This window comes from Oncorhynchus clarkii, chromosome 20 (assembly GCF_045791955.1).
Source record: "Oncorhynchus clarkii lewisi isolate Uvic-CL-2024 chromosome 20, UVic_Ocla_1.0, whole genome shotgun sequence".
In the NCBI taxonomy this organism is placed as follows: Eukaryota; Metazoa; Chordata; class Actinopteri; order Salmoniformes; family Salmonidae; genus Oncorhynchus; species Oncorhynchus clarkii.
The window spans coordinates 47382374-47394626 of record NC_092166.1 but is presented as its reverse complement, the minus strand read 5'-3'; the positions used below and the strand labels follow the sequence as shown (position 1 = coordinate 47394626).

The following is a 12253-nucleotide window of genomic DNA, read 5'->3' as shown; positions in this document are numbered from 1 at the left end:
CGTCTAGCTACAGGCTGGTACGCTGGAACGCGTCTAGCTACAGCCTGGAACGCGTCTAGCTACAGCCTGGTATGCGTCTAGCTACAGCCTGGTACGCGTCTAGCTACAGCCTGGTACGCGTCTAGCTACAGCCTGGTACGCTGGAACGCGTCTAGCTACAGGCTGGTACGCTGGAACGCGTCTAGCTACAGGCTGGTACGCTGGAACGCGTCTAGCTACAGGCTGGAACGCGTCTAGCTACAGCCTGGTACGCGTCTAGCTACAGCCTGGTACGCGTCTAGCTACAGCCTGGTACGCGTCTACCTACAGCCTGGTACGCGTCTACCTACAGCCTGGTACGCGTCTACCTACAGCCTGGTACGCGTCTAGCTACAGCCTGGTACGCGTCTAGCTACAGCCTGGTACGCTTGAACGTGTCTAGCTACAGCCTGGTACGCATCTAGCTACAGGCTGGTACGCTGGAAAGAGTCTAGCTACAGGCTGGTACGCGTCTAGCTACAGCCTGGAACGCGTCTAGCTACAGCCTGGAACGCGTCTAGCTACAGCCTGGAACGCGTCTAGCTACAGCCTGGAACGCGTCTACCTACAGCCTGGTACGCGTCTACCTACAGCCTGGTACGCGTCTACCTACAGCCTGGTACGCGTCTACCTACAGCCTGGTACGCGTCTACCTACAGCCTGGTACGCGTCTACCTACAGCCTGGTACGCGTCTACCTACAGCCTGGTACGCGTCTAGCTACAGCCTGGTACGCGTCTAGCTACAGCCTGGTACGCGTCTAGCTACAGCCTGGTACGCGTCTACCTACAGCCTGGTACACGTCTAGCTACAGCCTGGTACACGTCTAGATACAGCCTGGTACACGTCTAGCTACAGCCAGGTACGCTGGAAAACGTCTAGCTAGAGCCTGGTACGCTGGAACACGTCTAGCTACAGCCTGGTACGCTGGAACACATCTAGCTACAGCCTGGAACACGTCTAGCTACAGCCTGGAACACGTCTAGCTACAGCCTGGAACGCTGGAACACGTCTATCTACAGCCTGGAACACGTCTAGCTACAGCCTGGTACGCTGGAACACGTCTAGCTACAGCCTGGTACACTGGAACACATCTAGCTACAGCCTGAAACATGCCTAGCTACAGCCTGGTACACTGGAACATGTCTAGCTACAGCGAGGTACACGTCTAGCTACAGCCTGGAACACGTCTAGCTACAGCATAGTACGCTGGAACATGTCTAGCTACAGCCTGGTACGCTGGAACGTGTCTAGCTACAGCAAGGTACGCTGGAACGCGTCTAGCTACAGTCAGGTACACGTCTAGCTACAGCCTGGTACACGTCTAGCTACAGCCTGGTCCGCGTCTAGCTACAGCCTGGTACGCTGGAACACGTCTAGCTACAGCCTGGTACGCGTCTAGCTATAGCCAGGTACGCTGGAACACGTCTAGCTACAGCCTGGTACGCTGGAACACGTCTAGCTATAGCCTGGTACGCTGGGACACGTCTAGCTATAGCCTGGTACGCTGGGACATGTCTAGCTACAGCCAGGTACGCTGGAACACGTCTAGCTACAGCCAGGTACGCTGGAACACGTCTAGCTACAGCCAGGTACGCTGGAACATGTCTAGCTACAGCCTGGTACGCTGGAACACGTCTAGCTACAGCCTGGTACGCTGGAACACGTCTAGCTACAGCCAGGTACGCTAGTACACGTCTAGCTACAGCCAGGTACGCTGGTACACGTCTAGCTACAGCCTGGAACATGTCTAGCTACAGCCTGGAACACGTCTAGCTACAGCCTGGAACACGTCTAGCTACAGCCTGGAACACGTCTAGCTACAGCCTGGAACACGTCTAGCTACAGCCAGGTACGCTGGTACACGTCTAGCTACAGCCAGGTACGCTGGTACACGTCTAGCTAAAACCAGGTACGCATCTAGCTACAGCCTGCTACGCTGGAACACGTCTAGCTATAGCCTGGTACACTGGGACACGTCTAGCTACAGCCAGGTACGCTGGAACACGTCTAGCTACAGCCAGGTACGCTGGAACACGCCTACAGCCAGGTACGCTGGAACACGTCTAGCTACAGCCAGGTACGCTGGAACACGTCTAGCTACAGCCTGGTACGCTGGAACACGTCTAGCTACAGCCTGGTACGCTGGAACACGTCTAGCTACAGCCTGGTACGCTGGAACACGTCTAGCTACAGCCAGGTACGCTAGTACATGTCTAGCTACAGCCAGGTACGCTGGTACACGTCTAGCTACAGCCTGGAACATGTCTAGCTACAGCCTGGAACACGTCTAGCTACAGCCTGGAACACGTCTAGCTACAGCCTGGTACACGTCTAGCTACAGCCAGGTACGCTGGTACACGTCTAGCTACAGCCAGGTACGCTGGTACACGTCTAGCTAAAACCAGGTACGCATCTAGCTACAGCCAGGTACGCGTCTAGCTACAGCCAGGTACGCTGCAACGCGTCTAGCTACAGGCTGGTACGCGTCTAGCTACAGCCTGGAACACGTCTAGCTCCAACCCGGTACGCTGGTACCCGTCTAGCTACAGCCAGGTACGCTGGAACACGTCTAGCTACAGCCTGGTACGCGTCTAGCTACAGCCTGGTACGCGTCTAGCTACAGCCTGGTACGCTGGAACGCGTCTAGCTACAGCCTGGTACGCTGGAACGCGTCTAGCTACAGCCTGGTACGCTGGAACGCGTCTAGCTACAGCCTGGTACGCTGGAACGCGTCTAGCTACAGCCTGGTACGCTGGAACGCGTCTAGCTACAGCCTGGTACGCTGGAACGCGTCTAGCTACAGACAGGTACGCTGGAACGCGTCTAGCTACAGACTGGTACGCTGGAACGCGTCTAGCTACAGCCTGGTACGCGTCTAGCTAGAGCCAGGTACGCGTCTAGCTACAGCCAGGTACGCGTCTAGCTACAGCCAGGTACGCGTCTAGCTACAGCCAGGTACGCGTCTAGCTACAGCCTTGTACACTGGAACATGTCTAGCTACAGCCTGGTACACTGGAACATGTCTAGCTACAGCCAGGTACGCGTCTAGCTACAGCCTGGTACGCTGGAACACGTCTAGCTACAGCCTGGTACATGTCTAGCTACAGCCAGGTACGCGTCTAGCTACAGCCTGGTATGCTGGAACACGTCTAGCTACAGCCTGGTACGCTGGAACACGTCTAGCTACAGCCTGGTACGCTGGAACACGTCTAGCTACAGCCTGGTACGCTGGAACGCGTCTAGCTACAGCCAGGTACGCGTCTAGCTACAGCCAGGTACGCGTCTAGCTACAGCCTTGTACACTGGAACATGTCTAGCTACAGCCTGGTACACTGGAACATGTCTAGCTACGGCCTGGTACACATCTAGCTACAGCCTGGTATGCTGGAACACGTCTAGCTACAGCCTGGTACGCGTCTAGCTACAGCCTGGTACACGTCTAGCTACAGCCTGGTACACGTCTAGCTACAGCCTGGTACACGTCTAGCTACAGCCTGGTACACGTCTAGCTACAGCCTGGTACACGTCTAGCTACAGCCTGGTAGGCGTCTAGCTACAGCCTGGTACGCTTAAACGCGTCTAGCTACAGCCTGGTACGCATCTAGCTACAGGCTGGTACGCGTCTAGATACAGGCTGGTACGCGTCTAGCTACAGGCTGGTATGCTGGAACACGTCTAGCTACAGGCTGGTATGCTGGAACACGTCTAGCTACAGCCTGGTACGCTGGAACGCGTCTAGCTACAGCCTGGTACACATCTAGCTACAGCCTGGTACGCTGGTACACGTCTAGCTACAGCCTGGTACACGTCTAGCTACAGCCTGGTACACGTCTAGCTACAGCCTGGTACACGTCTAGCTACAGCCAGGTACACGTCTAGCTACAGCCTGGTACACGTCTAGCTAAAGCCTGGTACACGTCTAGCTACAGCCTGGTACACGTCTAGCTACAGCCTGGTACACGTCTAGCTACGTCTAGCTATAGCCAGGTACACTGGAACATGTCTAGCTACAGCCTGGAACATGTCTAGCTACAGCAGGCATCTGTAAAATTCATGGAGACAGTTTAAATCAAAGTTGTATGACTTCATATATTGATGAGTCAGGGGTCTTAACACACACAGAGCAATGGTGTGAAAAACCTTGACAATGCCTTCACACAACCACCAATTGAAAATGTGTTTTTCATGCTAGCAGTCGTGCCTGCATGTCACAGTCTCACAGCAGCAACATAACTTGGTGAACGACACCACGATAATAGATCAGGCACTCACAGCTTACATTTTGAAATGCATTTTATTTTATTTTACTGTTAAATGAACCTTGCATTGTTACACATGAGTGTCAAATTTACAAAAACGGCATCTATCTCAGGAGAGCTTAAGGGGACAGTTGCACAAAAAGCACTCCCTCTATACAGAATAATGTAAATTACAACAAAGCAATATTTTTCACTATAATCAATAACACCTTTGCATAACATTGTAGTCTATATTTTCACACCAAACCATTGGATTCAAACTATTTTATGGGTAGACTTGCTTTTATCTTCACTATAAATCACTACTTTTCCAATTAAGCCCAATATTCTCCTATTATGCCCACTTTCCATTGAAACACATGGAGTTTGTGTGTCGATTTCTCTAATATCCACTGAACATGAGCATAAATGTTTTTAGTTCAGATTTAAGTTGATTAAAAACACACAAAAACTACAGTTATGCATATTTAGCATCTAGCCATGGTGCGTTTGGAGTGGACAGGTAGTCGCTGATGCAGAGAAGAATAAGATCAGGGCTGAGGGATAGATAGAAGACCTACAAGTGGTGGATACAAATGCAAACAAAGGAGGGACAAGAAGATGATTATTGGGTGAAGACTCATGCACTTTTGGGTGGACCATTATCATATTGTCGTCTTACATTCATCCAAGTGATTCTGTTTTTTGGTCCACCACCTATACATTTTTAACACACAGTAGAGAGGGAGATTTGAAACTATCTTCAGATAGGATTTAGGACAAAAAGTTGAACTAATTTAAAAGAGTAGCACGACAGCAAATGTGAAATCAGCTTTCAGATAATTCATTGAAAGTTGTGTGTTGTGTTCTTTGTTGCATGGCTTCTTAACCAGAGGGCTAATGTGGGTTCAGGTTTGTGTTCTAACTAAGCAATAACACACCTGATTCAACTAATCATGTCTTGATTAAAGTATATATGACTGGTTGAAATCGGGTGTGTACTGTTTGGCAAGAACAAAAGCCTAAGTCCACATGGATCTCTGTGGATACGATTGGACACCCCCCTAATATGAGTACTACTTTCATAATGAATAGAAATGATCTGTTTATTTTAATAACTTTAGGGGAGATTAATATAATTTTACATAAGAAATGTCCACTTGTACATTTGGAAATGAATTAAACTAGATTTAAGAGCTGATCTTATTGGGAACACAATTTCCGCCTGATAGATGTGCCAAAAGTAAACTGCCTGTTGCTCAGGCCCTGAAGCCAGGATATGCATATAATTGGTACCATTGGAAAGAAAACACTTTGTAGAAATGTTAAAATAATGTAGGACAATATAACACAATAGATATGGTGGGAGAAAATCCAAAGAAAAACCAACCTGATTTTTTTTGTTGAGAGATCATCCTCTTAGAATGGCAAGTATAAAGTCATACTGAAAAGTATCTCCCTGGATGCAATTCCTATGGCTTCCAGTCTATGTTCAAGGTTTCAGGCTTGTAACTTCAAAAACGAATAAGAAATATCAGTTTTAGTACAGGGACACAGTCTTGGAAATTCGTGTTTGCGCTCGCCATGAAGACAGGACGCACCTCCTAAAATCGGTTTCCTATTGAACATACTTCTTTCCGTAAGAAATATTGTAGTTTGATTACATTTTAGGGTATCTGAGGAGTTAATAGAAATGTATTTTCACTTATTGAAACAAAGTTTAGGGGTAGAGTTTCGGATTCCTTTCTCTGCAAGTTGAACGAGTGGATTACTCATCGATGGTGCCAACTAAACAGACCTTTTGGGATATAAATCAGGATTTTATCTAACAAAACGACACTACATGTTATAGCTGGGACCCTTTGGATGACAAATCAGAGGAAGAGTTTCAAAAAGTGAATATTTAATCACTATTTGTGAATGCATGAAACCTGTGCCGGTGGAAAAATATTTTTATGTTGGGCGCCGTCCTCAAACAATCGCATGGCATGTTTTCGCTGCAATAGCTACTGTATTTTGAACAGTGCAGTTAGATTAACAAGAATTTAAGCTTTCAACCGATATAAGACACTTATATGTACCTAAATGTTTAATATCCATCATTTTTATTATTATTTATTAGAATTGCGCCCCCTCCAGTTTCACCGGAAGTTGTCCCGCTAGTGGGACTTCTTGCCCGAAGTTAAAGGGTACACTCATACCGAGGGCAATGCATTATCATAATTTTTAAAACAGGTTGTAAGTAAATCTTTCATTTTATATGCACTTTTCTTGAAAATTAGGGCAGCATACGTTAGAAATGTTTAAACTTTGATTTGTGGCTTAATTTGTACACATGCACAATACAATATCAGTTCTCTGTTTGACAGGTAGTATGGAGCTGCGGCTCAAATTATTGTTTCTTCATACTATGAAATGCATTCTCAATGAATTTGGTCATGTTTTTTCCCCTGTTCAGAGAAATTAGTCATTGAAGTTTAGGTTTATGTCCCATACAACATCCTGATATTACCAGGTTCTGACCACTAGACAGTGCTGTTCCTGCCATTAGGCTTAATTTCTCAGACATCCAATTATATTTCAACAAAAAGGTTTCTAACTCCAGAAACAATTTCAGAACAATCTGAGATGGTGGATGTCATGGCTTGATGAAATGACCCAGAAACTATGTCAATGAGAGAGTGTACGTGTTTGTGTGTGCGCGCATGAGTGAGTAGGAAGCGGTGGTCAGTGTCCCAGGAAGTGTTTGTGCGGCTTAAGTGAAGGAACCCCGCCTCCCCTCTCGTCAAACACTGGGAGAGAGTCCTGACAGACACATGCGCCACACACACACAAAAAGGCCACAAGAGATAGCGATGCAGTGTCCACACACACAATGTACCACTACCATTCGAATGTTACTTATTCAAATTGAATAGATACAACTCAAATGAGGAATAGGATGAAAAGCATGTCCCAGTCTTTCAGGGCTCAATGAGGAAGTGGACATGACTGACTGCTAATCAAAGTTCCTCCTCTTGCTAATCCCATTGAACACCATGCTAATATGACCAGATGGAAAGTCAATACACTGACCCCGAGCAACCTGGCTGACTAAGTCTCTTATAACAATATGTAGTCATTTTACATAGATAAGGTTTAGTGGCTTGTCCATTTTCAGATGTCAGGTTGACTACCCTGTCCTCTTGTCCTTGTGTAATCTAAGACGTTTTCATGGTGTGTGTGTGTGTGTTAGAGAGGGCCTGAGTATTGAGGACGGTGAGTGCTGTAGGCAGTGTGGCGCTATGCTCGGGTTACAGTCTCATGTGGGACTGGTCTAAACAGGCCAGATGAAAGCTCACTCCCCCTGCACAATAAAATCTCAGCATCTCTGTTGATTTCCTGCCTCTCCAACATCCGATCCTCAAAAACCAATAAATAGTGAAGCTAAATAGTTTGATGCAAAATATGCCAACAACTGCAGGACACAGGTAACATTGCAATTATATCATTCCATTCCCGCCATCAGCCTCTACGGATGATCAGAACGCATGGCACAGGAACATTTTCTCTGCTAATGAAGACAACTTTTTCTGAGGAGCAGAAACCATTCGGAGCTCAGGGTTCTTCCTCTTACCTCGAACATTCCAAAAAAGACAAAGCGGACTGTGGTGTATCCAAGATGCCCACACAACCAAAATCTAAGAGCCTTATACAAGACCTTAGAAACGGTCCACCATAACTCTAGTAGTAGGCTGTTTAGGCCAACATGCTTAGACTCAAAATACTGCAACAGGCCAATACTCTGATACCTTGAGCGCCAGACCGTTTCTGCAATGTTTGGCATGGCAATGACAAAGGAGTTGGCTATACCAAAAAAACAGGCTAATATTCTGAGGCAAAGCAGACAACAGCACAGCCAAAACAAATGTGCTTTAGCAAGCACCAACACTACACCACACAGTCAATTGAAACAGCAGAGAGAAGGTTGAGGACGTACAATAGGGGTACTTACTGGCTGGCGAGGGCGTGCTGTAGCTACTCAGGGGCAGGCCGGGGGGAGAGAGCCCCCCCAGCATGTGGGGGAAGAAGTAGGAGTAGTGGGGCATGGGGAAGCCGTTGAGGTGTGGGCCCGGGACCGGGTTGCCCTTCCCAGCCATTTTGGGTTCAATCCAGCGCCACCGATGATGACACCCCAAACACTGTGGCCATACAGGGCTCAGAATGGTGTCAGTGTGGGTAATGGAGTGGTTTTAGCCCCCATATGGGCGATGGACATGCGTGGTATTCCAGTGGCGTTGTGACTGGAGAAATGCCTTCTGAATTAGGCACCTGGAGTTGTAGTCTCTTGGAGTTGTAGTCTCTTGGAGTTGTAGTCTTCCCCAAAGTTACCGCCTGTTTGTTACCTCCTTTGACTGATGGCGAGGAGAGGTGCAGGATAGTGGTCATGAAGGAGGTTTTGAACCTTCACAGGCAGGGTATAACAGGTCTTCCACTGTGGAGTCGGTTCCAGACATGGGGAATACGTAGAGATATGACGACTATGAAAGAGTCCTCTCTGGTATAGCTCTAACCGCTCAGTGTCTCGACTCTCTTTTTGAGTGTCCTTCAATCTTCACCTAGAGAGAAAGATAATTAAAAATGTTGAATCCCCTTTGGGACAATATCATAGATACCACAAACACACTTTAAAAAACATTACATGTCAGCTCTCGCATCTACCTGCAAAAGAAGCTATGGTTAAAAGGTCAACTGCAACACACAAACACAGCGAGAGAGAGAGGAGCGAGAGAGATAATTATATAAAGAAAATATATATTTTCCCTCTATTTAAAAAAGGGAAAAACATGCATCTATGTGACGCTAATTACTGGAAATGTCGAGTCTGAAATGGTAAAAAAACACCCACTTCAGGCTAATTATCTTATGGAGCATTAAAAGCCATGAACAGCATGCAATGGGTATGTGATAGCTCGACCAGTACACACACACTCATTACCAAGGCTAGAGTGAAAACCCTGGGGGAATGTCACCGAGACATAAATGAAACAAAAGAAAACGTAGCTAATTATGACTATCGTTAGTCCCGGATGTCTTTCACAAACACACACAGTCAAAGCCATAGAGCAGGTGCGCACACACACACACTCGTCACTTGAGTCCGTATACTTCATGTAATGTAAGAATGAAGATCCAATGTTACCAACATTAGACAAACAGAATACAATACACTCAATTCTAGCCCATTTTTAGGCGTGTCTCTAGCTACAGCCTGGTACACTGGGAACATTGTCTAGCTCCAGCAGGCCTCTGTATAATTCATGGAGACCGTTTGATCATTTTTTCAGCGTAATGATCTCGTTATAAGTCAGGGGTCTTAACACAAACGGGGCAACGGCGTAAGAAACCTTGACAACGGGGACACACAACCACCTAAGCAAGATGTGGTGTTTGGTAAAAAAGGATTGCTCTAGTGAGCATTACACATGAATGAAGCAAGGAGGAAAGTCGTTTTTTTGTTGTTGAAAATGAAATTAAATTGTATTTGTCACATGCTTCATAAACGACAGGGGTAGACTAACAGTGAAATGCTTACTTAAGGGCCCTTCCCAACAACGTAGAGAGAAAGAAAATAGAAAATTAAACACAAATACACAATGAGTAACGATAACTTGGCTATATACACGGGGTACTAGTACCAAGTCGATGTGCAGGGGTGCAAAATAATTGAGGTAGATATTAGAGGTCGACCGATTAATCGGAATGGCCGAGTAATTAGGGTCGGTTTCAAGTTTTCATAACAATCTGTATTTTTGGACACCGATTATGGCCGATTACACTGCACTCCACGAGGAGACTGTGGCAGGCTGACTACCTGTTACGCAAGTGCAGCAATGAGCCAAGGTAAGTTGCTAGCTAGCGTTAAACTTATCTTATAAAGAAACAACCAATCTTAACATAATCACTAGTTAACTACACATGGTTGATGATATTACTAGCTTGTCCTGCATTGCATATAATCTGTTATCATTGAATCACAGCCTACTTCGCCAAACGGGTGATTTAACTAGCGCATTCGCGAAAAAAAAGTTGTTTATGGTTAGGTACACATTGGTGCAACATCAATGCCTTTCTGAAAATCAATTCACAAGTATATATTTTTAAACCTGCATATGTAGTTAATAATGCCTGCTAACATGAATTTATTTTAACTAGGGAAATTGTGTCACTTCTCTTGCGTTCTGTGCAACAGAGTCAGGGTCTATGCAGCAGTTTGGGCCGCCTGGCTCGTAGCGAACTGTGTGAAGACCATTTCTTCCTAACAAAGACCATAATTAATTTGCCAGAATTGTACATAATTATGACATAACATTGCACAACCTTCAATGTAACAGCAATATTTAGACTTAGGGATGCCACCCATTATATAAAATATGTATTGCGTATTTCACTGAAAGAATCAACTTTTTTTCCCTCTTGAAAATATAGTTTCCGGATTTGACCATATTAATGACCTAAGGCTCATATTTCTGTGTGTTATTATATTATAATTAAGTCTATGATTTGATAGAGCAGTCTGACTGAGCGGTGGTAGGCAGCAGCAGGCTCATAAGCATTCACTCAAACAGCACTTAACTAGCAGCTCTTCGCTGTGCTTCAAGCATTGCAGTTTATGACTTCAAGCCTATCAACTCCCGAGATTAGGCTGGCAATTCTATATTGCCTATAAGAACATTGAATAGTCAAAGGTATAGGAAATACAAATATTATAGAGAGAAATAGTCCTATAATTCCTATAATAACTACAACATAAAACTTCTTACCTATTGAAGACTCATGTTAAAAGGAACCACCAGCTTTCAAATAATTAAGTTCTCATGTTCTGAGCAAGGAACTTAACCGTTAGCTTTTTTACATGGCAAATATTTCACTTTGTTTTTGCATTATTTAAACCACATTGAACATGTTTCATTATGTGAGACTAAAATTATTTTATTGATATCAAGTTAAAATAAGTGTTCATTCAGTATTGTTGTAAATCTCATTATTACAAATATATATATATAGAAATAGGCCAATTAATAGGCCAATTATCCAATTATCCAATTATCAGCTTTTTTTGGTCCTCCGGTCTATGAAATGCCCTTTTTGTAACCAATTTAACCAGAACTATGCATAATGACTAACTTCTTGTAGCAGCCATTATAGAACATTAACACAGATCTCATAAACAAATCAAACAAAAGCCCATGTGCTAGTGAGTAGCCAGCTAATCTTTATATTTCAAGTTGAGCAAGCTTGGATAGATTTGCAAGCTAAGGTAGAACAGTTGAATTGTTATGAACACACCCTTCTATCCTGTCCGTCTCCAACTGTTTTAACAGCATGCTAGCCTGTCCACTTAGTTCAGATGTTCAAATCAAGTACCCTACCCTATTCCTCAGAATGAGAACGAGTTGCCAAATCCTTACATATGTGTTTTAGGCTTATTGCACATTTAGAAAACACATGCTGCTAGCAGTACATGGTACCGCTATGGCGCACGCAACCAACTAAGAATGCATTTTCCAGAATCAAATGTTTATTGATACTCTCATTTTAGTATTGTCTGCTCTGCGCGCAATTTGAAGAGTAAAAATAGGATCGTTAAAAAAAGGTTAACTTCTCTATTACAGTAAAATCATGCCTCAATGTGTTTCGGTGTCCATATGACCGATTCAGATGGACCAATCCTCAAATGCAAATAGCGGGTTGTAACCGCTTGTCAGAGATGACATGATCTCTCATCTTTGTTGTTGTGAGTGGAGGGGGAGGGGCTTGGTGTGTGTGTGTGTAAAGAGAGAGGAAGATGTAAAGATGCGCTTCTGCACGCTTATTTTGGACCCAATCTTGTCGCCTGCCTTCCTGCCTTTGGGACAACGACTCCCGTTGTTGGGGTGGCGACATGAGCATCTAATCCTTATATACAGATCTCTAGTGTAAATGGGAAGGTGCACACAGCACAGAAGGAGCGAA

General features: G+C 45.2%; 1 protein-coding gene across 6 annotated transcripts in view; it reads right to left on the bottom strand.

Moving 5' to 3' along the window:
• The window catches only part of LOC139376442 (retinoic acid receptor alpha-like), a 257204-nt gene that overhangs the window by 129271 nt on the left and 115680 nt on the right, over positions 1 to 12253 (bottom strand). For 3 of the 6 annotated variants that reach the window (XM_071119048.1, XM_071119050.1, XM_071119053.1), the window contains one exon: positions 8253 to 8856. In XM_071119048.1, the coding sequence (XP_070975149.1) occupies positions 8253 to 8397 (145 nt within the window). In that variant the 5' untranslated portion in view covers positions 8398 to 8856. Of the gene's footprint in view, positions 1 to 8237; positions 8857 to 12253 lie in introns of those variants that run through there. The other 3 variants (XM_071119052.1, XM_071119047.1, XM_071119045.1) reach the window with 3 other exon arrangements.